The following is a 27,861-nucleotide window of genomic DNA, read 5'->3' as shown; positions in this document are numbered from 1 at the left end:
CTTCCTGCTCTGCTTCCCTGTGCCTGTCCCCTCCCCACATGTGTGCACAGTGGAACCAATATACCACTGTCGCATTGTTGACTTCCCGATCTGGATGAAACTGATTACCGGTCAACCACGTCACTTCCGGTGTTCCACTTCACTTCTCTAACAAAAGTGAGAGCACTCAGAACAGAGGCTGATAGCAGAAAGCAAGGAAGGAAGAGCGCATTGTTGGAACATACACAAAATGTGCTAATTATCACCCAAAAATAGGATGTACTCGCTTTAAAAATAAAAAAGTCTTGGCCAGAACAGAACCACCACCCCAGCCGTCCAGCGTTCAGAGTTTTAATGAATTCATTAGAAATGCATTTCCTATTAATAAATGGTATGAAATTACCAATTTCTACTGAAATAGGCATTCGTTTTCAGTTGGTTCACTTTCTGCCAGCCCTCTTCATCCATTGGTCTGTTGTTGTGTCATTCACAGTATTGGGTAATGGGTCGGCTCACTTCAGCCATTGGCTAACTTCTTTCTGCTCTTTCCCAAGAAGTAAAACCACAAGGCCCAGGACTACTACTACAATGTGTGCTTTTTGAGACTCATTTTTTTTTTGGTTGTTAGTCTATGTTACTATTATTAATATTTTTTTTTATATTGGCATGGGGCATGCGGCCTCTGCAACATTAAAGGGTTACAAAAACGGTGGCAAAACATGCATTGGCAAAACCCAAACGTTGGTAGCCAATACCAGACACACTGACCTTACCAACGCTTGTTTCACATGTGTCTTCCTTCTCACAGTCTGTTTTCTCACTGATAGTTTTTCAAACTATTAAGTGGGGACTACATGACCCTTGAACTTCATGATACCAACTAGCCACTCATTCCCCTCTGGCACGAACCCATCTTTGGTGTGATCACAGGTGGTCTGGTCTGGTGCCCCTGTGGACTCGTGCATCCACTTCTGGGCTTTGTGGTTGACCTCTTGTTTACAAGTCATAATCCTGGCATCCATTCAGTCTTTCATCTTTCTGAGGTCAGTAAAATGAGTACCATTGACTTTGGCAACAATAGACATCTGTAAGTTCAGTGCCAAGGGTGAATGTGCAAAGGTTGAACTTTATAAATACATGGTAGGTCATCTGAAGGGCTCCTGACCCTGTACAGGTTATGGAGGGAGAGAAGCACAGGCTAACGAGATGGAGTGGGGGGGGGGCTTTGACTGTGTGCTCTGGTGGTAGGAAGTATTAGTATACAAAACGAAGGCCACGTTGCAAAGAAGGCAGGAGCCTGTGCCCTTATCAAGTGTCTAATCCACATCTAGGGCCACCTCGGGGCATTACGCCACACTATAGGGAAACATGCACCCCAACAGGTGTGGACTCCTGAGGCGGTATCGCTAAAACCAGGGCTAGAACTAGGGTCTCACACAGGCATCGAAGGTTTACAGCACTAAGACAGAGTCTGCCCAAGACCTTCTGAGGTGACCATTGTCATGTGACTACAGGACCTCTCTTTTAAGGGTGGAATTACCAGAGAAGTATGCGGTATTACGCTTAATTACATAAGAGTAATTCTGCATTTAGGACTATTTTTTTGAGCAAAAATGCCTCCTCGGGTCGAAAATGTGCGTAAGAATGCATTTTGTGGTAAGAAATAGTGATAACTGCACCAGATCACATAGCAGATGCTCGCACTTGCTAAATTGGTAGGATTTTCACCCAATTTAAACCCGGTAATTTAGAGCTATTTTCTTATCACTAAATTCACCCTTCCTTCCAAAATTGGCCCGAAAAGGTATTTTGCGATAAGAAATAGCATTAAATATGCTGTTATTGTAGAATTTCCCCCCAACTTTCTCCCAACATCTAGCACTATTTTCGTACTGCAAAATGCACCCTAGCGTCCAAAATGCACACGATAAGAAATAGAACCAAATGCAGCAGACACAAATAGCAAGCAGCCGCTCAGGGTCAATAAATGTTCTCTTAAGGTAGGATTGTTTTCCCCTTAATCACTCTTAACCCGTTAACCGCGGCGGTAATTCCGCCGCGGTGCGGGCGTTTCCGTGCGCGGGCGGGGCCGCGTCGGCCATTGGCCGACGGCAGCACTGGGGAGGTAGTGCTGCCGTCGGCCAATGGCCGACGGCAGCAAGGAAAGGGTTAATTATGTGAGCAGGAGTAATCATGTTATTATCAATAATTCCACATCAAAGAGTAATGTGGAGTTATCAAAATTACTCTGATTACGCCAGAGTAATCAAAATTACACCCTGGACTACTCTCTTTAAGGGCTCTGTGGAGAGCAGGAGGATAACTGCAACATGTGAGGTGCTTCACGTTTCTCTCTTTACTAGGGTGACCAGATTTTGAAAACCAACATCTGGGACCTTTGACATAGATAGGTTTAGCACAGCAATTTTGCATCAACAGAGGGCACAGAATGAATGAATTGACAGTGCTCACCAACACAGAACATGAGGCCCTAAGGGAAATTAAATGCAACTTTTACAAACACCATTATCTGAGTTGACTAGACTGAGCTCTGACAGGGTCTGCTGACTGATTCTGCACTGGAACAGGTGAAAACTTGCCATCTGTGTACAGTCAACTCTCTGGACTTGTGCACTGGGCGACCTCAGGAGTTTGAGAGGAGAGAGGTGCTTCTGTCTGGCCCTTCCGCAGAAACCCCTGGCTTCTTTTAAACACCTTGGTACAAAAGTGGGCGGTGATGGACGGAGCATCGGAACCAATCAAACACTCACACCCAGCCAACAGATCTGGGTTTAGTCCATCACTGTTCTTTAGCCCACTCTGCCACCCCATTTCAGACATGGCCATATGCAAATCAGTCTGACCCTGTGCCTCATGGGAACAGTCCAGCCCGAACTGCCAAGCCATGCTTTCCCTGGACCGGAAACAAACTTCCGAGGACCGGTTTCTGGCATTTCAGCCTTCTTCAGCCCGGCTTGCTTGAATCCAGTGGCAAAGTGAGCAAGGGACTCACGTCTGAGCATACCCTGCCCACTTATGGCGAACAAAGTGGTACAAAAGGGGGAGGTGATGGACGGAGCATCTGAACCAATCAAACACTCACACCCAGTTCTTTTAAACGCCAGCACAGGAACTGAAGGCGGGAACAGATGAGGGTGGCAGGGGTGCCCCCTACTGACGAGTGTGGGCAGTGCGAGAGCGGTCTCATTGCCCAATGGTTGCAATGTACCGGCTGCACATGTGAACTCTGTCTGCTGCCTGGAAGTTGTGAATATAATTGCATTTATATAGCACTTACTACCTTTGATAAGGCATTGAAGTGCTTTGTGGCAAGAAGCACCCTACTTCAGCACCAAGGATTGGGAATAGTTTGGTAGTAAAATATTCGTTTTTTTGATTCTTCACTGTAGGTTAAGTAGGTTATATCTGTTCTCTCACGATCTCTGGATTTACTCCAGTTTTATGACAGAGGTGGGTTAATAAAAGTAAGATTGACATAGGTATGGTTGGTCTGTGAGTTGATCTCTAGGCAGACTGAGAGAGAGAGATTTGAATCTAGTTATAAGAGTCCATGGAAGTTTAAAAGGTTTGGGGTGAGTAGAGAAAGAGGTAGATTTGGGGCAGAAGCCTGGAAGTGCATGCAGAGGGTGGGAGGCGATCAGCAGGGGAGCTGGTGTAGGGAGTGGGATATTTTAAACTGATAACGTAACTGTAAGTTTGTCCGTGTTTCTTTTGATCACAGTGAGGAAGTTTTAGAAATGTTACACCGAGTACTAAGTCAGCACTTTACCTTGATGGCAGTGCTTAATTTGAGCTGGTGGTTTCTGGTGCTCGCCACTGCACTTTATTTTCAACACCCGCTCTTTGGACAGCTTGCCACAGGGTGGCGCTGTTTGTGTAATTTAGAGATGAGCAAAACAACAGTTATTTATTAATTTTGTGAATTACAGATTACATGACTAATGCTGCTGCAAAAGTCATTTTTATGGCTTTGGGGTCCTGGAATAGTCTGAATTGTCACACATGTTGGGTATGATGGTTAGTAGCTGTGCTGGTACCGTCACTGGCAGCGCTGGCAGGGGCAAAGGATGATGAATGCTTCAGTGACATCCCGATGAGGGCTCTAGTACTTATTTTTTTACAAGTTAAGCACGGTTGATGGTGCTGCTCGGGTACTACAAACAGCACAAGAATTTATTTTTCAGTGTGTGGGAAGTGCTCCCAGAGGGAAATGCTATATGATATTTTGACTGCACTGCTGAAACCCTTTGCATGTTCTTGCTGTGAGTCCTTTTGAGGGTGGGTTGTCTCACATCTGTGCTCTCCTGTCATGTCAGTGCACAGTCCCTGCTACGTGACACCTCCGATGCTGGAGTGCATCCTCATCAGATCTCTTAAAACATGAACACGCACACACACCAGCTGCAGTACACTTATCACTGCCGGTTCAGATCACAAGAGAGGGCCACACGCACCTCACCCAAACGGTCCCACATAACTCAACCAAACACCTCTGCACCCAAGCACACAGGCCCACTTGTAACCACCCCAGACAGGGTGCACAGCACCCTCTGGTGGAAGGTGGACATTGTACCATAAAGGGGCATCTCAACTGTCCTGACACCCACACGTGCGTCTGGAGTACAACCTGCACCAAATAGACCCCCTAAATGACACCTTCAATACACCCCAATGAGGGCGAACATTGCAGGGACAGGGAGTGCACTTAGTGGAGGGAGAAAAGTGCGAATAACTGCATGACAGTTTCCTCTCCCGTACACTGAGTGTAACCACTACTCCACTGCGTACATGTTTTTTTCTCACGTGCCTACGCCATTGCCTACTGCATGGTTTCCTGCTAGAAAACATGCACCCATAGAAGGAACTATTATTGTTTAAGGGATGTTTCCGGACTGGGCGCCGAGCGCTTTGCTAGGGCCGGTTTTCGGCCGATTTTGTTGCAGGGACGATTTTGCAGCTGTGCTGCAAAAACGGCCCTGTAACAAAATCGGCCCCCACCCTTGCGGCGCACCGGGGGATTGCCCGGTGCCCGCTATGGCCAGTCCGGGCCCCTGTTTAATATCTGTGTCTCCTTTACAGGTGTCCAGCCCTTCCCGCTGTGCTGCCTATCTCCTGCCATCAAGTCGGCAAAGTGAGGCCCCCTCGCCAGCTGCTGGTTTCCAACTCCCGAGTGGCCCCTGTACAAAGACTCACACCTGATAAATCATTGTGACAGGGACATGCCTCTCCACAGGCGTCCTCAGCACCCCAGAGTCACTGTCAGGTAGGGTGACCAACTGGCATAGGTGCAAATTCAGGACGGTGAGTGTAAAAATTCAGGACAAAGGGTCAAAATTCAGGACACAAATTCAGGACAGGAGGTCAAAATTCAGGACAAAGGGTCAAAATTCAGGACACAAATTCAGGACAGGAGGTCAAAATTCAGGACAAAACTTCAGGACAATAGGTACGTTTTACAGACACATCAGAGGTCGCGCAATAGTATATAAGTAAGCCCAGCCATTTCCAAACATATTCAACCATTTGCAAACCTATCCATCATGCATCCTTCCATCTATCATTTCACTCATCCATCCCCTCATCCATCCTTTCACTCATCCTCCATTATCCATCCATCCATCCACCCTATCCATCTGTACACTTATCCATCCATTCTTAATCCCATCCATCCATTCACTCATCCATTCAGCCATTTACCCTTTCACCAATCCAGCCATCCTTTCACTTACTAATCCTTCCACCCATCCACTCTTTTAGTCATCCATCCATCCTTCCCCTCATCATCCATCCATCCATCCTTCCCCTCATCATCCATCCTTTCCCGTCATCCATCCATCCTTCCCCTCATCCATCCTTCCATCCATCCTTCCCCTCACCCATCCATCCATCCCATCCATTTATCCTGCCCCTCATCTATCCATCCCCTCGATCCATCCATCCTTCTCCTCATCCATCATCCTTCCCCTCACCCATCCATCCATCCCATCCATTTATCCTGCCCCTCATCCATCCATCCTTCCCCTCATCCATCCATCCTTCCCCTCTATCCATCATCCTTCCCCTCATCCATCTTTCCCCTCATCAATCATCCAGCTACCCTTCCACCCATACATCCAGCTATTTACATTTTCTCTCTCCATCCTTCCCCTCACTCATCAATCCATCTATCCTCTCTCATTATCCATTTATTCAATCTTTCATTCATCCATTCACCCTTTCATTAATTCATCCAGCCATTCACACATCCCTTCACTTACTTACTCGCCCACCTTTCCATATTAATTTTGAGCTGAGCCCTTTTCAGAAGAGGCCCATCAAGAACTTCACCCTCGCTGCAGGGGGCGTTCCAGGACTGGGACAGAAGCCACCCAGGGCAGAGACAGGATCCACCACAGGGGGGGACAAGAGCTATCACAGGCGGGGGTGGGGGGGGGGGATTGGACTGGAGCCACCACATGGGGGGACAGGAGCAGGAGTCATCACAGGAGAGGGAACGTGATCCACCAGGGTGGGCATGCAGTATGCTAGTATCATCTTGGGCTTCTCGCCCCCTCCTGCACAAGACAACGAGAAGACAGGCTCTCTGTCCAAAATGCCATCCCCCACTGTGATATACAGTACTTACAGGAGATACTCTAAGAGAACTGATTGAACTGATTGTCCTCCATATTTTGTTAATCAGTGTGGGTGCGATTGTGCCATTTCTTTATTGTATTACATTATGCATGTTTGAAGAACCGAGGTTTGCTTACAAATTAGTGACAGTAATTAAGCTCGGTGAAGAGAAGCAGGTGCTGCCTCGGTGTAATCAGGGTTGTAATCTGGCCGAGACTAGGATGTTTGGGGCCCTGGGTAGAAATAGAATGTGTGAGCCCCCCTCTAAATAGCAGATACAAGACGCATTCAGGGCTGTTTGCATGTGAATGGATGCCCCCTGCTCCTGAACCTGCCGCCCCTCCCTCTGTGACCTTCAAGCACCTCTTAACAGCTCATCAAGGGCTGGAGGTGTGATGGTTGCCATCCCGCTGTGCCTCTACAATGCTGCTGGGGGTCTGAGCTTTCATACAGCATCGGAGTCAAGAAGGAAGGTGGGGGCAAGCTGTGCCCGGTTAAAATTACGGACAAATGGCGTCCGTTAAAGATTCCTTGACGGACAACGGACAGATGGCCGACATTACGGACTGTCCGTGAAATTTACGGACGGTTGGTCACCCTACTGTCAGGAGCTGTGCTTCAACAAGGCGTCATGAGGAGCCGTCTGAGGGCGCCCCCTAGTGGCCCTGCCAGATTTCGGCATGACTCCCCCATCGCAAATGGTAGGTTTTAGTGGACGTGGAGCCCCCTAGCAGACATATTATTCTTTTCAATTGAGCGGTCAACATCCTTGCACTCTTGCAGATCACTGTGAGTGTTACTGTGTGAGGCAAAGAAAAGTTGACATAAGGATGAGTGAAGGGTCACCAACAACAGCTCTGTTTCAAGTCCATCAGCAGAATGGTTAGATGATGTAAGACCAGGGTGTCCAACGTTGATCCAGGACTGACAGAGCTATGTTAATATTTCAGATTACGGTTCATGTTATTGCCTCCTGTTAACATACTGGAAGTCTGGCATGGATCTAGCCCTTCTGGACCAATGCTGGACGCCCCTGGTCTAAGCAGCCAAGGATCAGATAATACTTCCCTCTGTGGAACCCTGGACAGCACAATACACCCTGCAGCCAGCACCCCTGGCACCACCCTCCCAGCAGGCACAGCTGCCCACCCCCAGCCACCTACCAGTCTTCTGGGCCTGTATGATCTTGGCATGAACTGCATCGGCGGATTCAATGAGGGTCCGGCTGGCCTGGATCATCTGACAGGAGAGGCAGTGAAAAAAACACCGGTTACCAAGCATTCTTGTTTTCATGGACTCTACCACTATCAGAACACCCCCACCTATGCCCCTCCCACCACCCCGCTGGGCCCACAGTTTTTGAAAACTACAAAACAGAACAGACAAGGGGGCGTTTGCTCCTCACTCACCTTGTTCCAGAATGCATCCGCTTTACAAAAACCTCCAATCACACAGTCTGCCTTATATGAATTAGTGTTCCAGGGAAGAGTCACGAGTACCCCCCAGCCACCCCAAAAGAAACAAGCATTGGCAAAGCCAATATGTCTTGGCGATGCGAGAGCTATTGGCTTTGTTAATGTTAATGTCTTTCAGCCAAGTAACCCAAGAGCACACAATATAAGCAGGGAAGCCGTGATTTAACCCCGTTGTCTGGGTGTGCCCCTTTATTTTTGTTTATTTTCTGCTTTGTACAAAGCGCGTTAAGGCGGCTGTAAGGATATAAGTCGCAGTCCAAATGTCGCTGGCTGTTTATGTGTATTGCCCAACTCCGAGCCTGCTCGTTATGTGGAAAGATGTCTGGGCCTTTGATCTTAAGACTGCGCACAGATGCCAGGCGCAATGAAGCAGCATTCGAGGAGTGTTACACATCTGTCAGGGGGCCTCGGAGCTGAACGCTAGTTGAAATAACATGTTTTCTTGCTGAAACGCAGCGCCAGTAGCCTCCAGTTGTCTTTTTAATGGGAGCAAGAAACATTGACCAGATTCAGTCAGGCTGCCTGAAAAACTGCAAGAATCGTTTGCGAGCAATACGAGTCCATAAAATAGATAATACATAGCAGATAGCAGCACATTATGACCCTGTAATGCCCTTGTGTGGATGTGAGAGGTGCACTGAGACAACATTCCGCATTGTATCACAAGTGCATTTATATAGCGCTTACATTCCCCGACAAGGCGTTAGAACGCTGTAACATCTTATCAAGTGTTCAAATAGGATCGAGATACGTTTTCCTCGCGTTACTGCCTTTACTGTGACACACAAACTCGACTGGTCATATACACAAAGACATTTTGGCCCAGTTTGAATTATTTGTGGTCCATAAAATGTTGTTTTGGTATTGTGTCACCTGTGCAGCGACACACACCAGAAAGCAGGGGCGGCTCTAGGCTCATGGCGACCTTGGGCAGGGAGTGTAGGTAGGGGTCGCCTGCACTGGAAGCTGGGGAAGCTCTCCTGAATTTTTAAAAATTGTCTTTTAAAAAAAACTGTTATCATTGTTTTAATTGCACTCGCACTTTACCTGCTGCCGTGATTTAGGCTGCACAGGTTCCTACGTGCCCTGCGCTTCTCCCTCACTGCCGCAGCCGAGTTTGGGCTCCTGTCAGGTGAGGGGTCACCATTAGGTATGGGCGAATTTTGCGATTTTGCGGATTTGCGAACTCGCAATCCGCAAAATCCACGAATTCCCGCGAATTTGCGGATTTTTTTTTTATGTTCGCACAGGTTTCTGCAAGTTGGCGAGGGTTTTGTACAATTACGCAAATTGCGAAATTGTACAAAACGCGTGCGTACTTGCAGAAACCCGTGCGAACACAATGTGCCCAGTAGGGTATGTGCCTCTTGTGTAAATAAAAGGTCAGAGAAAGATCAGTTCAGCAGATGAAGAGAAAGAAGCTCTGACCTGGTCACAGGAACAGCACGGGTATTGCGCTCGTGAAAGTCAAGGATGCAAAGCCTATCCAGCATCACAGCTGATTTTCCACGGTAGATTTCCTCGACGACGCTCACAATTGTTTTTGGGCTAATGAATGAGTCACTGAATTTGAGCATCAACTAGTTCGAGCGACCATGTGTGTGTTACTATGCAATCGCCCCGAAGGGCACAGGGGTCCCTTGAGTGAGGAACAGCACGGGTATTGCGCTCGTGAAAGTCAAGGATGCAAAGCCTATCCAGCATCACAGCTGATTTTCCACGGTAGATTTCCTCGACGACGCTCACGATTGTTTTTGGGCTAATGAATGAGTCACTGAATTTGAGCATCAACTAGTTCGAGCGACCATGTGTGTGTTACTATGCAATCGCCCCGAAGGGCGCAGGGGTCCCTTGAGTGAGCTGCAGACCTGTGCTGTGCCCAGCCATGCAACTATTTTACAATGGCGCCAGCAAGCTGCCAGCGCCGTTGTAAAATAGTTACAAAGTTAGCTTGCACAGGAAGCACTTAGATAAAATAAAGCAGCACCTGCTTCGTTTTATCTAGTGGTTCCTGTGCAAGCTAACTTTGTAACTATTTTACAACGGCGCTGGCAGCTTGCTGGCGCCATTGTAAAATAGTTGCATGAGTGGGGGTTCAACTTTTGAACCCGTTACGTTCGCAGATTTTTTTTTGCGGATTTTGCGGGAAATCCGCAAAATTCGCGGATTGCGGATTTTTCAAAAATCCGCAAAATCCGCGAGCGTAACGGAATTCCCGCTCACACTTAGTCACCATATTTGACAAGGAGTGGGTCGGCAGACTAGTGCTCGCCCCTCCCGCCAATCCCTAGTATAAAAGCCGCGTTATCCCACATGCGTGTCATTCGCCTGCACTGATTCCCTGAGACTGAAGCCGGGGCAGCTCTCCTGAATTTTTAAAAATTGTCTTTTTAAAAAAACTGTTATCATTGTTTTAATTGCACTCGCACTTTACCTGCTGCCACGATTTAGGCTGCACAGGTTGCTACGTGCCCTGCGCTTCTCCCTCACTGCCGCAGCCAAGTTTGGGCTCCAGTCAGGTAAGGGGTCGCCATCTTTGACGGGGAGTGGGTCGGCAGACTAGTGCTCGCCCCTTCCGCCAATCCCCAGTATAAATGGCCACACCTACCAGGAAGCGCAGTGGACGAGCGCAGTGGGCGCGCCGACAGTGAACCGAAGGCGCGCCTAAGGCAAGCCCGTCTGCGCCTGTCCGCGCCAGACCGAGCCCTGAGCCCGGGATCTCTGCAACATAAACACCACTCCCTATCAGGTACTCCCATGAAACCCTCCTCCAACTTAGGAATCTCACTCCTACTCCTTGCCTCCATAAGATCTCTCCAGAGGAACAACAAACTTGTTGTACTCATTGTCCTTACAGACTGACGCCACGCATCCCTCCCAAAAAGCACTGGATCAAGGTGGCCTTACTTAACTGTAGGTCCCTCTTGAAACACAGTGCAGAAATCAATCTGTTCCTGTTGGAATCAGAACTTGAGGTACTCTTCTTCACCGAAACATGGATCAACACAACATCGGACCCTGACATAGTTCAAACACTGCCACCCGGGTACTTAATTAAACACCAGGACAGACCATCTGGGATAGGGGGTGGAGTCGCAATTATTTTCAAAAACAATCTGTCCTGCCATTTTAAGGACATTTCGATTCAGAATTGTGAAAGCGTCCGCTTCTCCATCCACCTACCCCCTTAAAAACACTTTTGGGCATCCTCGTCTATCGCCCTCCAGGGCAGCAAGGTCAATTCTGCAAATCCCTAGTGGAATCTATCTCCTCTCTCGCCTGCCTATCCCCCAACTTTACCATCTTAGGAGATCTAAATATCCACTTTGATGACTTGACAAACAAAATAGCGGACGATCTCAAGGAAGACTTAGCCTCCCTCAACATCCATTTAAAAATTAATCAGCCGACCCATTCTAAGGGCCACCTGGTGGACCCCATATTTACTAACATCCCCGACTTAGTAGTGGGCGAGCCCCTCCCCATGCCCTGGTCAGACCCACCTAATCCCCTTCAAGCTTCAAACATCCATCGAAGCCCCGGATAGACCCTCCCCCCAAGCACCATCCCGCCCATGGCCAAAATTAGACACGGTAGTTTGGGCACATGAACTAGCAACCACAACCCCTGATATCGACTCAGGTCCATCCCTGGCGGAGTCCCAACTCCGAACCTGGATTGAACAATCCCTAGACTCAATCCTCCCCAATAAACCACTCCCCAGTAAGAAGGGAACTTTTAAATCTCCCTGGTTCACACCAGAACTGCGCGAACTTAGAAAAAGATGCAAAAAGCTCGAAGGTCTTTGGAGAAAGGACTGGGCTAACGAGAGTAAAAGTGAATATAGGTCAGCCATGAAGGATTATAAAACCTGCATAAAAAGCACTCAAGCAACATTCTTCGAAGGAAAAATACTAGCCGCAGCAAACTCCTCCAAAGAAACTTACCGCATTGTCCGCCTGCTGACAAAAGCCCCGAAACCACAGCCCATATTGGATCCATCAGGCGTCAGATGCAATCAGCTAGCCGAGTTCTTCTCGTCCAAAATGAATAATATTCTAAAAACACTCCCCACCCACAGAACACTCCCAGACTCACTGACCTCTCCTATTTGCCCGGAGGCTCCTCTCCTCAATGCGTTCTCCCCGGTGTCCACAGAGTTGTTTCTGGCCACTCTACATACTGTGAAGAGTGGTGCCCCCACAGACCCCGCCCACATGAACAAATTAAAACTGTTTGCCTCCACGGTATCTTTCCCCCTCACCAAACTTATTAATGCGTCTCTCACCCAAGGCAACATTGACACCAACTGGAAGAAAGCAACAGTTTGCTCGCTTCTTAAAAAACCTCACCTCGACCCCGCTGACTTGTCTAATTTCAGACCAATTTCCCTCCTCCCGGGCATTAGCAAAGTGGCTGAAAAGATTGTTAATCACCAACTCTCCGCCTTCTTAGAATCCTACAACCTTCTTTGTCATTCCCAGACAGGATTCAGACCAGGACAGGGCACGGACACCGCACTGGTGGCGGTGATCGAAGAGGCAAGAACCATCCTATTTGCAGGAGGATCAGTGGCAGTGATCCTCCTGGATCTGAGCGCCGCTTTCGACACGGTGGACCACGCCATCATTATCCACCGTCTTAACATGGCAGGAATCTCTGGCACCGCCCTGGATCAAGTCCTTCCTAGAAGACAGAACCTTCCAGGTGACCGACGGCTCTGTCAACTCCAGAGTTTTCCCTCTTCAGTGTGGCGTTCCCCAGGGCTCCTCCTTGAGCCCCACACTTTTTAACGTATACATGTCTCCCCTAGAAGACATCGTAACACCTTTCGGCATAAAGGTAGTCATGTACGCTGACGACACCCAACTGGTCGTTTCTAAAAACCAGTCGACCAAATGTCTGGACAACTTGTCTTCCTGTCTCCAGAACATTTCACAATGGATGTGCGACTCTCGCCTCAAACTTAACGGAGAGAAGTCTGAGATCCTTCTACTTGGTGACCCACGCAAACTCCCCCCCTTCCTCACTTGGCCACCCTGTATGGGATCTCCCCCGACCCCCAAAAATGAAATCAAGAGCCTTGGCATCTGGATGGACCAAGAACTCAATTTTAAAGTCCAAGCAAGAGAAACCGTCGGTACATGCTTTGGCCTCATAAAGACAGCTCGAAAAATCCTTCCCCTAATTCCCTTCCAGTCCAGGAAACTGCTAATGCAGGGTCTAATTATCTCTAGACTGGACTACGGAAACGCCCTGTACCTAGGTGCCCCAATATTGGTCATCAACAGACTACAATGTGCCCAGAATGCCGCCGCAAGGCTCCTTACCGGGACAAAATCTAGATGCTCTGCCAAACCTGCCCTCAAATCATTGCACTGGCTCCCAATTCAGGAAAGGATTACCTTCAAAACCCTCTGTATCTCACACAAAATACTTCATGGCAGAGGCCCCCCCATCCTAAGACCTCTCATTAAACCCCATAAATCCAACAGACAGTTATTATTATTATTATTGCATTTCTTATATAGCGCCAGAATCGACCCCGAAGGGGTATCTCCGCGCTTGCCTTGGGAACCCGTCCTGGTTTTTCCCTGTGAGATAGCCCCTACAGGGCATCCCCAAGGTGAAAGCCAGGCATCCCGCCGCAGGGGGCCGTTGTGGAGATTAAGCAAGCTTAATGCCCAGAGTTGCAGAGTGTGAACCCATGATCAGGTCAGGCACCGAAGCGAGAATTATCGAGTCCGTGGACATTTGAGCTCAACACCCTGCCGCGTCGGGAATCGAACCCTGGTCCCGGGTCTGACCTCTGCTTTAGGGTCTGCCTGCTCTAACCAGTGAGCCACACTTCTCCACTACCAATACCAATACCCTCTCCTTGGCCAGTGTCCCCGGAATAAGAAAAGCACGTGCAGGGGGACGTCTCTTCTCATATAATGCCCCAAAATTATGGAATACCCTTCCGCTCCCCATCCGAAGGGAAACCAATCTACTGGTCTTCCGCAGGCTACTGAAAACCTGGCTCTTCCCATAAAAACTACCCTCCGGATCATGTAGGCCGAGTGTCAGCGCTGGGACGCCCTTGGGTCGCTACGCGCTTAACAAATCTGTAATCAAATCAAATCAAGAGGGGGTGCGGGCGGGGCAGAGCGCGGAGGCCAGTGAAGAGGCGGGGTCAGGGTGTTTGGAAGTGGAACAGAGCCGGAGGCCACCAAATCCCTGCCAGGGGCCGCCACGCAAATATGTTTCCATCCTCGGAGGATTATTATATTAAGGATATATATTGGCGTGGTGGCACCTGGGGTTTGGTGGCCCTGTGCAGGTGCACAGCTTGCACATGCCTAAGGCGGCCCCTGCCAGAAAGCGATTTTATCCCATCCTTGCAAACTGAGTGCATTAAGATGCGCACAGGCAAGAGATGCGAAGCTACGAGGCACGTATAAAATAAGCCTTGTATGTGAAGGACAAAACAAGATGCACACTGCGTGTGCAAGATGCTTGCAAAGGCGATATATGTAAAAAAAGAGAGAATAAAATTCTATTTTAGTGTTTGGGTATATTTCTTATCCATCGCCCTTCTATTACTAGATAAAGATATACACGAGCTAGAAAGTGAACATTAGAGCTCACGACTGGCAACAAATCAGGTACAGGTATGTCATTTGCGAACGATAGAAGGGCGATGGATAAGAAATATACCCAAACACTAAAATAGAATTTTATTCTCTCTTTTTTTACATATATCTGACATAGAAATAAAAGAGACAGAGCCCTGATGAGAACCCATAAAGTGGCAGGAATGGGTTTGAAACGCGTCGGCTTTTGAATTAGGAATGCATTAATCTGCAGTACATTGATTGATTTCGAATGACTTTGACAAATAATAATGCATTAATTTGCTGCTTGCTGAATAATAGTATTTAAATGTTTTCTTTGTCCTTTGTTCAGTAAATGATCATTTATGTGAGTTTATTTGTTGATCAAAACTAATATGGTGTCTATATATGTAATGTCAATTCATGTGGTGTTTATATATACAATGTGGAATGTAATTTGATTTTGAATATTTAAATTGTCGAATGTATTGAAAAGTGTCTTTTTTTAATTTTATTTTTTACCTTAATTATTTGAACATAATGAAATAAAAAAGTAAAAAGATATTAAGTAAATATACCAACCAGACCATATAGTAATTTTGGTTTGTTTTTCCTCAATAGGGAGGAGTTGAGTAAGGTGAAGTCGGCAATTACTTTTGTATACAAGTTACTTTATAATTACAGCACTCTATCTGCTCCTGCTGGCTCCCTCCCATTTGTCTCGCTCTGACGTTGCATGTGTTAGTACATGAAACCCTGACCTATTGGCTTTCCCAATGCTCGTAGTTCCTAGGTTGCACCCTCCTTTTAAGCGTATTCCTATTTTACAGACACGCAATCCTCTCCCACCTCAGCTTGCACATCACCACCCCACCTCTCATACATATTCCATCTACAGAATTCCCATCTCAGCTGGTCTCTCCCTTTGCACTCACTCGGACAAAGAACAAATATTCATCTCAAAAGCAAACATCACTGAATGGAGGAGATATTCTTCTTCAAAGAATGGCAAAAACCTCAAAGTAAGTGTCAGGAAATTTCTAGCACTGACTGAGCAATGCCCAGGACTGTATTCATCATCATATCTGACCCCTTGCTGCACCTCATTCTTATGATGTGGCTGCACTGGTCCTCGTAGGTATGAAGTGAAGCAAAATCTACTAGGCCCATCTCAAAGTAGCCTTTCTTTAGCATGGTGGGCTATAGTATCACGCTGTGACTCATCCAACTCCGATCTTATTAATGCCATTTCTTGCAAACAGACCCCAACTAGAGGAACAAAAGCACAGAGTTCTTGCAAACACACCACATTTGCTGTCTGCAGCCTATAAATCCCTCTCTTTAAAGGGACAATCGGTGAATGATGTCACAATTTTTCACAACAGACGTCAAAAGAACATTCTAGAATGCCTATTGTGGGTGACGGTCAGTGATGAACAACAGGGTAAAGAAAACAGTTTTTTCCCCTCTTCACCCGGATGCCCCCTTTAGCCTGTCTTGTATAATGCATACTTAATGTTCGGCCATTAATTTCATTATCGACTTTAAGCTGGTGTGAGACATCCTCGATGGCATTACAGACACTTTTCCAATTCCAGTGCTTTAACATGACAACCTAATGCATTTTGGGTGGTGTAGTCCTGGACAGCTATCATTGAGCTAATTAGACTGACACACCAGATAGCAAAGAAGTATGGGTTAAAAGACCAGGACTGGAGACAGTGTCTGTGATGACATGGAGTGAGGTGCTCACCTAAGCAGTTGACTGTGTGGATGAGAAAGCTAGACTCTGGAGGTCTGTTCTATTTATTTATTTATTTTATGCGATTTTTAGAGCGCGCAAATACCCAAAGGGTTTCTCGGCGCTAACGTAACCCGCTTAAGTATCTCACACCTCCTACAAATTCAATAAGGGGGGCAGGTGCCCCTCTGACACTAGGGCCCAGATGTAGGTAAAATAGATTTACCGATTTTTAATTACCGAATTCTACCGATTCGGTAATTAAAAATCGGTAAATCTAAGGGATGGATATGTAGGAACATCCAGATGTTCCTTTTACCGAATCGGTAAATATCTGTATTTACCGATTCGGTAAATACCGACCGGTAATGCCCCATTCATTCCTATGGGCTTTGAAGCCCATAGGAATGAATGGGGCATTACCGGTCGGTATTTACCGAATCGGTAAATACCGATTTTGACAAGGGTGCAGGGGGTGTCACTTTGACACCCTCTAGCACCCCCAAAAAAGATTCGGGGGCCATGTGGCAGGCATACCTGCCCTAAGGGCAGGTCTGCCTGTCATATGGCACAGGTGTGCATGCACACATGTGCATGCACACCGGAATCGGTATTTTACCATGAAGTTGGACTTCATGGTAAAATACCGATTCTGTAGGCTTGTGGGACTCAGAAGAGTCCCACCTACATCTCATTGTTACCGAATCGGTAAAAATACCGATTCGGTATTTTACAGATTCGGTAAATTTACCGATCAGTAAATTTACCGAATCTGTAAAATATGTGGCCCTACATACCATTTTGTGAATCTCGGTCGGTAACGGCCGAAAATACCGATTTTCGGCCGTTACCGACCGACCTACATCCGGCCCTAGATGCCCTTAGCAATATCGGCTAACTTCTTTATGGATAAGTCCTTTCAACTGGACAGGCACTGATTACTTTGTCGATTAATATGCACCTTACAGTTAAGCGAAGGTGTCTTTGCACTAAGATCTAAACCGGGATCTCCAACCTTTTCTGCAATGAGAGCTACTTATGTTCAATGAAACGCATTGAGAGCGGCTTGTATTATAAGTGTTGTATAATCTCAACTCTTGAGTTACACAACCACAGAGGTTCTACAATATCGGCTAGTTTGGAGTAATGCAGTGGAACGTATTATCAGATGAGGTTTGCTACCCACCATGAAATCCAACTAATTTCTCCTATATGACTGTGGATCTGCTCATCGGTCAAATATGAGGTCAGATTATTGCATAAAATGCCAGGATTTTTCGCTTGCCCCCGATAGCTCTGGTGAGGTATTTTGTTCTCACCCTCCCCGATGTCGCCGCATGCCATGAAGTTTGTTCTGTCAATTTTTCCATGCGGATTTGTCTCACCGCATTGCTATAGTTTTAATAATTTCATTGGCTAAATTTCTTCAAATTTTAGATGCATTCCTGTTAGGGAGATTAGATTTTAAAATATTGCCAAATTACTTGGTTGCTGTTTATAACGATCTCGTAGATATGATTTTTATATCCAATACGGATATGTTTTTATTATGGCGCAAACAGAACCACCATGTAATATTTGACCAACTAATTGGCAGGCTGTTGAAATTCCTCTGGCTAGTGCTATGTGCAGACCAATAGATTTGTCTGCCTTAATTGAGATCTGGTAACTGATGCATCGGTTAAATATGTATATTACGTGGCACTGCTTTAGGTTTACTCAAAATCTTCCTAAAAATTATCAGTCTACAAAATATATTTTAAATGTGAATAAGTGCAATGTGTATAAAATATGTCAGTGGAAGGATGCCTGCTTATTACTAGTGATCAGTGCTGGCTTTCGGGTGGTGCAACCGGAGCCACCGCACAGGGCGCCATGCTAGAGGAGGCGCCCTGTCCATGACAGGCTAAAGCATGTAAAGGCAGCCTGCAGAGATCTTTGTGGGACAGGCATTTTTCAGGGGATAATAACAATGGTATAATAACTCTGGTGTCTAATGCACTTGATGGAAAGATCTGTTGTTTGACTCATGGTAAAGTAGCATAGATGGTTAATGTTCCAGCTACAATGCACAATGTGTAGCAGGCAGATCAATGATGTATATTTTATGTAGATAGCTCAGTATGTTTAGCTTTGTCACAGAGATCCTTTTGTTACTTAGAGTTCATAAGTTACATTCCTTCTGATATAGCACAAGAGCAATGAACTGGCAGCAAAGCTCTGTGTGCAAATAGTAAGACATAGGTTTAAACCCTTAGGGCTAGATGTAGGTAAATAGGATTTACCAAGTCTAAAATACCGAATTTTACCGATTCGTTATTTTAGAATCGGTAAATCCTATGTAGCTAATAATCCGGTAAAAATTACTGAATCATTAAGATGCGGTATTTACCGATTCGGTATTTACCAATTCGGTAATTGCTATTCATTCCTATGGGCCTGGAGACCCAAAGGAATTAATGGAATTCGGTAAATGCCATTCATTCCTATGGGCCTGGAGGCCCATAGGAATGAATGTCAATTACCGAATCGGTAATTACCGATTCGGTAACATAGGGAAAGAGTCAGGGGTGGCAGGGTGGCACTTTGACACCCTGTTGCACCCCTAAATAGTGCTTGTGTGCACATGTGGCACACATACATGCCCTAAGGGCATGTATGTCTGTCACATGGCACAGGTGTAAATGCACAGATTTGCATTTACAGAGGTATTCCTTATTTACCACCAACTAATAGTTGGTGGTAAATAACGAATCCTTAAAGCACAGAAGCACTCTTTAAAGTGCTTCCTACATGTCATTTACCGAATCGGTAAATGATGATTCGGTACTTACCGAATCTGTAAATTGGCCCCCTACATAACAAAAGCCTATTACCGGTCGGTAACGGCCGAAATTCATTAATTTCGTCCGTTACCGACCGGTAATAGCCGTCCTACATCTAGCCCTTATTGTTTTTGCCACTTAATCTTTTGTTAATCTAAAGTTGCTAAAACGTGTTCAGTTGGGTAGTAATAACATTTTATTCGTACAACGCCCCCAAAGTTTGTGTTACATTTTAAAAACCTGAGTTCATGGGCTAGATTTACCACATTTTGCACCAGGTTTGCATCACAAAGGTGACACACACCTGCTACAGTCTTGGTTTGGGGTTTACTTTCCAATTAAAATCCTAATTTGCATTGTAAAGTGGTCCTAAAGTAACACAAAGTAGCACTATGCGCTACTTTGTGCCCAGGAGGCATACAATGGGTGGTAGGTACATTGACATTCCCTTGCGCCAATCCATTTTGACGCTAATCCCTATCTACTAACTCCAGTACAAAGGGATTTGGCTAAAAATATGCCTTCCGCAAGCAGGCGTTAAGTTGTAGAAAATATTTATTTTTGCTATACCCTTCCAACTTTGCATGTGTGCTGCACCATACAGTACCCATGCAAAGTGGGAAAGTGTTACTCTGCTGCATAAAAACCTGGGGCCAGATGTATATCTTGGCGGTAAGGAAGGTCACAATGGTGACAGAGTATCTATCCTTCCACCAAGATAATGGACTACCGCCAGATTTATATGCAGGCAGACCACTGCTGTTACCATGAAGAAGACTACCCTGTCTCTACCATGGCTGCACCCCTCTGACGGCCTTACCAAGTAAGGGCCGTTACAGGCAGACCGCTGCGTCTGCCCACCTAAGTTAGATGGGAGGAAATTCAGATCAGGGACAGTGACAACTGTTCAGGGCTACTGTTGCCATGGGGGAGATCTCTCAAGGCGAGGGTGGAATATTTTTTATTTCCAAAAGGAAAATTGCATTTCTTTCTTCAAATCTAATATATTAAATGCTGACTGAGCCGTGCGTCAAACTTAAATGAGGATTGACAAGAACCACCATCACGGTTTGGCAGTCATTTCTAAATCTGGAAGGTGGAGTAGTCTCGGCCAGGTGGACATTAATTCCTCCGCCTGGCAAATCGAGATTGCTCAGTCTGCCAAAAAATAGATAGGGCCCTTTGTAAATCTCTCCCGTCACTTCTCCAGACCAAGCCCTCTTAACATGTAGTGCCTACCAGACTGGATGACGTGTGATGCCCACACCTTGTAGTCCTCGTTGTCTTAAGTAACAATTCTTATACCTTGATTCACACACTTGTATGACTCATTGACTCTGTATATGTTTATGGTGTAAAGCGCCGTGTCACTCTGGTATATGTAGCACTATAAAATAAGTAAATGTGAGAGAGGGGTTAAAGTAAAATGAAGGGCACCAATGGAGGGTAGTGGTGAAGGAATCAGTGAAGAATGAGGTTATGGAGATGCAGGGGGATGGGTGGATGAACAAAGATTGTTGCGCCAGACGCCTCCAGCGCTAAAGCCAGCTTTGATCATAAAAAAACATTTATTTGAGTTAATCAATACTTTAGTTCCACTTTTTAGGCTAAAGCTGAATTCTGACAAAACGGAGGTCCTCATTCTCGTCCCCACCCCCTCAGCCTCGGACGACTCCTGGTGGCCAACATCCCCAGGAACAGCCCAAGAACCCACCGACCACGCACGCAACCTGGGGGTCATCCTCGACTCCTCCCTCTCCATGACCAAGCAGGTCAACGCCGTCTCTGCTTCCTGCTTCAACACCCTCCGAATGCTCCATAGGATCTTCAAATGGATCCCCCCCGACACGAGGAAAACAGTCACCCAGGCCCTCGTCACCAGCAGACTGGATTACAGGAACGCCCTCTATGCAGGAACAACAACCAAGCTTCTGAGACGGCTGCAACGAATCAGAACGCCTCGGCACAACTGATCCCCGATATCCCCCAACACAGCCACATCACACCACACCTGAGAGGCCTGCACTGGTTCCCTGTCAACAACAGGATCACCTTCAAACTCCTCATCCACGCACACAAAGCTCTATACAACGCCGGACCAGCATACCTCAACGACCGACTCTGCTTCTACACCCCCACCGCAACCTCTGCTCGACCAACCTCGCCCTCGCCACAATCCCTCGCATCCGGAAAACCACCGCCGGTGGCAGATCCTTCTCCTACCTCGCCGCCAATACCTGGAACACCCTCCCTACAAGCCTATGACAGACCCAGGACCTGCTGGCCTTCAGAAGACGTCTCAAGACCTGGCTTTTCGATCAGTAGCAGCCCCCCTCACCCCCCTCCCAGCGCCTTGAGACCCTCACAGGTAGGTAGCGCGCTTTACAAATGAACTGATTGATTGCTTGATTTTAAAATGGAGACTGCAGCCATCTTGCTTTCTCAGCCCTCGCCGTTATAACTCATGTTTCGGTTGGAGGAAACAGATGCACATTCCTTCCTCACCTTCTGAATCCATTCTTAGAAATTCATCTGATGTCCACTGGTTCTTAAGCAGCTGACGTCCACCCTCGTGACACGCGGCAGATGAAAGCCTTGCACATTTCACACTAACTCGACCATGAAATGTGATCTTTTGGCTGGCGCTTTTTAGCTGCTTGTGTTTCTTGCTGCTGCTCGGTGCATGGAACCTCACCTCGCCTATCTTGAATGAAGTATGTAGCATTTTGGGTCTTCGGCCTCCATTACTTCGGACGCCACACCCTATTATTTTTTTGGGTGTTGGCACTTTTTTTTTGCACACGAGGGCTGAGCCAGCAGGAAAACAGAATAAGAGGTTATTGCCAGGCCCTGGGCAAAGAATTCGGAGACGACAGCGCTGCGGTTTTTGAGTGGATAACCGCATTTTGTACAAAACCCGCCTTCCAATTACACAAGTTCAAAGCCAAGTGTTTCACACTTCCTCAAGCTATTTATGCTATGACGCACAGACACAGATTCATTTTTACAAGACAAACAGTTGGCAATATTATCCAAAATGTTGTCCTAGAATTTTCTGACAAGTTATAATGGTGCCTGTCTGGCAGACGGCTGGTGGCAGGTTGGGAGGAGGCCTCTGGTCAGGCAATCTAAATGTAAATTTAGCAGATGACCTCATGTCACCGAGGAGGCGCTGCCCAAGCCTGGGTTTTCATTTTACAACTTAATGCATTCTGAGAGTTGTAGTCCTGGTTCACTTCATTTGATCCAATGTTCACAGCTAAAAAGAATGATTTGTAAAAAGTAAAGCCCAAGAAGGTAACATTTGGTATTGGGGACATGTAGCCATTCGGTAACTATACCAAAATGGAACACCTTAAGGTCTATGAGGCTAGAATGAGGGTTCTGTGGTGTGGTCATGTGTTTCTTAACATACAGGGTCCTCAGTGCTTTAACCCCTTCCATGCTCATGACGAGCTCAGCTCGTCATGCAGTACAGTGCTCCTGTGCTCATGACGAGCTGAGCTTGTCATGAACAATGGGATTTAAGGGACACCCAGCACCGAGGGGAATTGCTATAACATTGACGGTGTTAAATGGGAAAAAATAAGTGCAGGTACTCATTAAAATGAGCTAGAGGTGGGAGGGGCGGGGCTAGGGGCGGGCCTAAGGGCAAGACATGATCTTACTTAACAACTTCTATATTAGTTGCAGCACATACCAAAACACATGAGAAATGTGTTTATATAAACAAAACAGGTTAACTCATTACACAAAAGGAAAGAGAAATGGGATAATATGTTAACATTTCCTTTTTTTGCAATAGTTGCACCTTCTTTATGTCATACTGTTAATTGCTGTTTGTCACAATACTATATATTTTTGAGCACATGCGTAGGAAGACACGGAAAATACCCCCACGTCAAACTAAAGCTCCTATGGCACCAAGCAAATCATCATGACCCTCCCCAGAAGATCTCTTGTCTCTTCCATCGATCATCCATTCATCCTTTCATCCTACCATTTACCTGCTGATGTCCACCATTTAACCTTTACATTCTATTGTCTATTCAGTCTTTCATCAATCATTCAGTTTTTCATCATTCCGTCTATCCACCCTTCATATTCAAACCTATCCATTCATCCTTTCACTCATCCATCTCTTTATCCACCCTTTCCTTCATCTATCAATACTTTCGCTCATCCATCCATCAACCCTTTCACTCCTTTTTTCCATCCACCCTTTCACTCAATCCCTCATTTCACTCATCCACCCTCCCTACCTTTCACTCCTTTCTTCCATCCACCCTTTCACTCAATCTCTCATTTCACTCATCCACCCTCCCTACCTTTCATTTCTCCATCCAATCTTTCACTTATCCATCCATCATCTGCCCTTTTATCCAATCATCCACCCTCTTTCACCCATGCATGCTTTTACTCATCCATCCATCTATTCATCCATCCATCCATCTATACATCCACCCTTGCTCACTCATCCATCCACTCACTCACCCTCCCTTTTACGTTATTTATGAATCTTTGTCGCTAAGCAGACATGTACAAAGTGCCACCCATTTTCATTAAAATACCCACTGAGAGTGTCTGGATTCTCTCTCTCTTTCTCTCACTTTTTTCTTACAAAAAGAGGCATACACACAAACATAGCAGACACACAAAAGACTAAGGTAGATGAAAGCCATCTTTTCTCTTCACCTACCCTGGTTTTTTTAATTGCCACCAGGGCTGGACTGGCCGTAGCCTGATTGCCACTGCCAAGGCACTGACATGATTCCTGTGCTTGCAGGAATGCTCTGCCAAGCACAGCATGAATGGTGAGCTCCCGGACATTATTCAAATGAGTTCTGCTGAATAGCTCAGCTGGGGCTTAGATCGGGGGCTGCAGAAGTGGCGCCTTGGCTGCCAGAGACACCTCCCACTCCTGCTCACCAGCACAGTCAATGAGCCTACCTCTCATTAGTACCAGTACTGTCGACGGCAGCAGAGAAGTGCCGGTACTCAGAGTTTTAAATCTAAGAAGTACCGGTACTCAGCACCAGTGAGTACCGGCCCATTTAAAGTACTGGCTCCTTAAGGGTAAAGAGATTTGTCCGACTGCTCAGCCTGCCAGACTACCAGACTTACAATAGTAACATTTCATTTAACAAATCAGTGCATTCTGGGAACTGTTGTATTTGTTTTCCTTCAATTAACCAATGGGACCAACAAACTTTAAAATGATTGCCCCCATATACCCCACAGACAGTAACTTCTGTGGGACACGGTGGCTGGACCCCCAGTAATATTCTAACAAAAGGGCACATAAAACAGTGCACCCGGGCTCTTAGGAACAGAGACGACAGCAGGAAGGATTTCTTTTCATTTCTCAGTTCACACATGTTCAGTTGCAGTTGTTGCTCGACAGTAGGACCACAAGAGGGGAGAGCGCTGCAGGTGATGCTGTGGCACAGGGCTCCCACTTCTAGGGACTCTCGGGCGCCCACCTCTAGGGGCTCTCACGCTAGTGGGCAGTAAAGGTTTTAGTGAAGTTCATTGCTTAAGAGGAGTGTGAATGTCTACCCATTGGCCTTGACATGCTACCACCATTTTCAAAGGTTGCCAGTTGCTACTGGTGAGCATTAGTAGTGCTTAATTTGAGCCGGTGGTTTCCCATGCTCGGCACCTAATTGTCAACACTGGCGTTTGTGACAGTCTGCCACAAGGTGGTGCTGTCTGGCTAATTTAGAGATGACCACAACAACAGGTAATTATTAATTCAATTTACATTAGAAATGACTATTTCCTTCTGCCACAGCCATTATTATTGCTTTGGAGGCTTGAAATAGTCCAAATTCTCACGCTTGTAGGAGTGTGATGGTTAGTAATTGTGTTAGTAGTTGTGTTGTTACTATCATTAGCAGTGGCAAGGGGTGATGTAAGTCGCAGTGGCCTCCTGACAAGAGCCCTGGCACATTAATTTTTTTTACAAATTAAGCACTGAGCATAAGTGGCACAGGGGGTAGTGTGTCAGCAGCATGAGTAAACAGTGTGCAGAAGGAGCAGAGATATGGAATTGAATATAACTACATTGTCCAATCTTAAGATGGATAATATCGCTTCACAAGTGGGAAAACCCGCTGCACCAGTCTCCTAGCATAAGTATCTGTAAAGCGCACATTCGCCCGAAGGCTTCTTGGTGCTGAGTAACAGATGTTTATTGCTACCCAACTCAATGGTACTCATTTTATCGACCTCAGATAGATGAACGCCTGAGTGGACCTGCTGGAATTTGAACCTGTGACCATGAGGTTGAACATAGGCAACCGCAGTGGATGCATTAGTCCACTGAGCCACCAGCCAGTCTTGATACGTACTGAAAGTGTACCACATTTACATTCAAAATTGAGATATGTGACCTGGACACTATTTATAATTTTGTGAGCCTGTTTCATATGTTTTCAACCTGCTACTAGCAGAGCGCTCAGGTTTCCCAGTTCCACGCATGAGTAGCTAATTCAGCCCAGGTTTTGCTTTGCATTCTGGGTCTTGTAGCCTTTTTTTTAATGATGCGCCATGTGAAAACCTCTGCTGGACGATCTGCTCTCATTCGGAGCTGAGGCATTTGACAACTCTGTAGGAGTAGGTGCATACCTTCTAGGGAGCATGTGCCCTCTTTCCCCTCAACTGTGCACTTTAAGGTTTGCAGTTGTGTTTGAGGATTCAAAGTCCAGTTTGGCAATGCCTGTATGGAGGTTTCATCTGGGACGTGAAGCACTCAAACATTTTTCTAGTCATCATACAACCCAGCCCCCCCCTCTCACAAACAACAGGGCAGGAAAAAGCAAAGGAAATGACTGACAAGCATTGATCCCTAATTGATGGCTGGGATGCAAACTACTGAAAAGCCTGATTTAAAACTGTGTCATGCCATCTCTGCCCTGACAGAAAATGTCATTTGTTTATGTATTTTTGATAAGCTACTGGGGGCCTCATTCCTGGAACCTGTTGGCTAAAAAGGCTTGGCTAGTTGAAATGGGCCACATGTACTAAGGGACCTGTTGGCACCTAGGCACTGGTGGAAGGCACTGGTGGAAGATGCATGAAGCATAGTTGCCAAGTTCCCCAGGTCCATGCGTGAGTAGCTGAGCTAGTCCATTTTTTTCTTTGCATTCTGGAACTTGTAGTCCTGGAACTCCTCAGCTGGAATAAGTACTTTCCTACAGTGGTTTGCAGAAGAAAAATGTAGACCAAATGTTGGGCCCCTGATTGCATGGTGCCATCCTGCAGCAGGTGCAGTGCCACCAGGATCTATGATACTGAGGGGCCCACTGCATCACAATTATAGTTGTTTTTTTAGGTCTTTCACCTGCGCTGCAGTGCGCATGGTGCCATCCTGCAGCAGGTGCAGTTCCACCAGGATCTATGATACTGAGGGGCCCACTGCATCACAATTATAGTTGTTTTTTTAGGTCTTGCACCTGCGCTGCAGTGCGCTGCAGTGCTCGCGCAGCAAGAGACCTCTTGAGGGGGGTTTGAAAATGTACATAGGAATCGCACACACTCGTGCGTGTGATTTTCCTTTTGGGGCACGCTATTGGCTTTTTCATGCGTCTTTTTATCAAAGACAGGACGCAATTGGCCAAAGCGGGCGCATTGCTCTGCCCCTGGCCTATTGGTGTCTATTACACTTACCGGCCATCATGTGGTTTCAATTATCGTGCCCAGACACAGGCGCGATAATTGAAACCACATGGCTTGCTGTGGCGCGCGCGCGAGCGCACAACTCGCTGGCTTGTTCTTTTTTGGATCCATTTCACAGGAAAGCAACTAAATGAAAGAACCACTGATGTCTTGTTTAGGTCGAATGTGGCCATTTTGCTGCCATTTTCACCAGTGTATCTGCCATAAAGAAGGACTAAGCACATTTCTTAATGCTTAATATTTCTTGGAGGAAGATAGAATTCTAGATACGATCATACCTTGGTCATCAGACTACAGAGCATCCATTGAAATATGACTCTGCTCTAGTTAGCGGATTAATGTTATTTACTGAATGTTTCACTTTTGCTTTACAGAAGACATGGCACACTGAAAGCAATTTGCTCCTCTAGGCATAGATACCTTTCAATCCAACTTGTCCATGATTTGGTGCAAGGTTTGGTGCTAGTGATAGGTTTAACGTTAGAGCTTGAGTTACATATTAGGAGTCCCGACCTGTTAGCGGTTTTCATGGTGAAACCGGAAATTTGCGATTTGGCAGTACACGTTTTATACATTGTATTTCATTCCCTTAGAACATATATTGTCCATCTTTAGTACATTTCCACACAATCCCCCATGTGCGGAGTGCGTCTGTCACTCAAGTACCTTGGGGAAGTTCTGATACAAGAGCAGGTAATTGCTCCAGCAGGGCATCCCCTGAAAAGGGGGGTGAGCTTCTAGAGACTCGGGCCCAAAGTGGGCGGCAGGAGATGTGTGACTGTGCATCTGGCGCTCGCTGATGCTTAATCCCCTCCGGGCATTGGAAGTGGTTCGCGGCTGGCACCCTCTGAGTGCAATGGCTGAGGTGAGGCAAAGGCGCCTCATAACCAAATTCAAACTAGTGTCCGCCTGATTTTTTATTGAATGGT

General features: G+C 46.4%; 1 protein-coding gene and 1 non-coding gene across 2 annotated transcripts in view; one reads left to right on the top strand and one right to left on the bottom strand.

The window, feature by feature from the left end:
* LOC147717184 (inactive phospholipase C-like protein 2) overlaps window positions 1-27,861 on the bottom strand; it is a 590,450-nt gene that overhangs the window by 137,660 nt on the left and 424,929 nt on the right. The window contains exon 4 of the mRNA XM_086924135.1: window positions 7,779-7,854. Coding sequence (XP_086780261.1) covers window positions 7,779-7,854 — 76 coding nt within the window. The remainder of the gene's footprint in view (window positions 1-7,778; window positions 7,855-27,861) is intronic.
* On the top strand, window positions 27,544-27,845 carry LOC147717185 (Nuclear RNase P). The gene has a single exon (XR_015296304.1).

This window comes from Lissotriton vulgaris, chromosome 5 (assembly GCF_964263255.1).
Source record: "Lissotriton vulgaris chromosome 5, aLisVul1.2, whole genome shotgun sequence".
Lineage (NCBI taxonomy): Eukaryota > Metazoa > Chordata > Amphibia > Caudata > Salamandridae > Lissotriton > Lissotriton vulgaris.
Note: the sequence above shows the minus strand (reverse complement) of the source record. Positions and strands in the feature narration are given on the sequence as shown.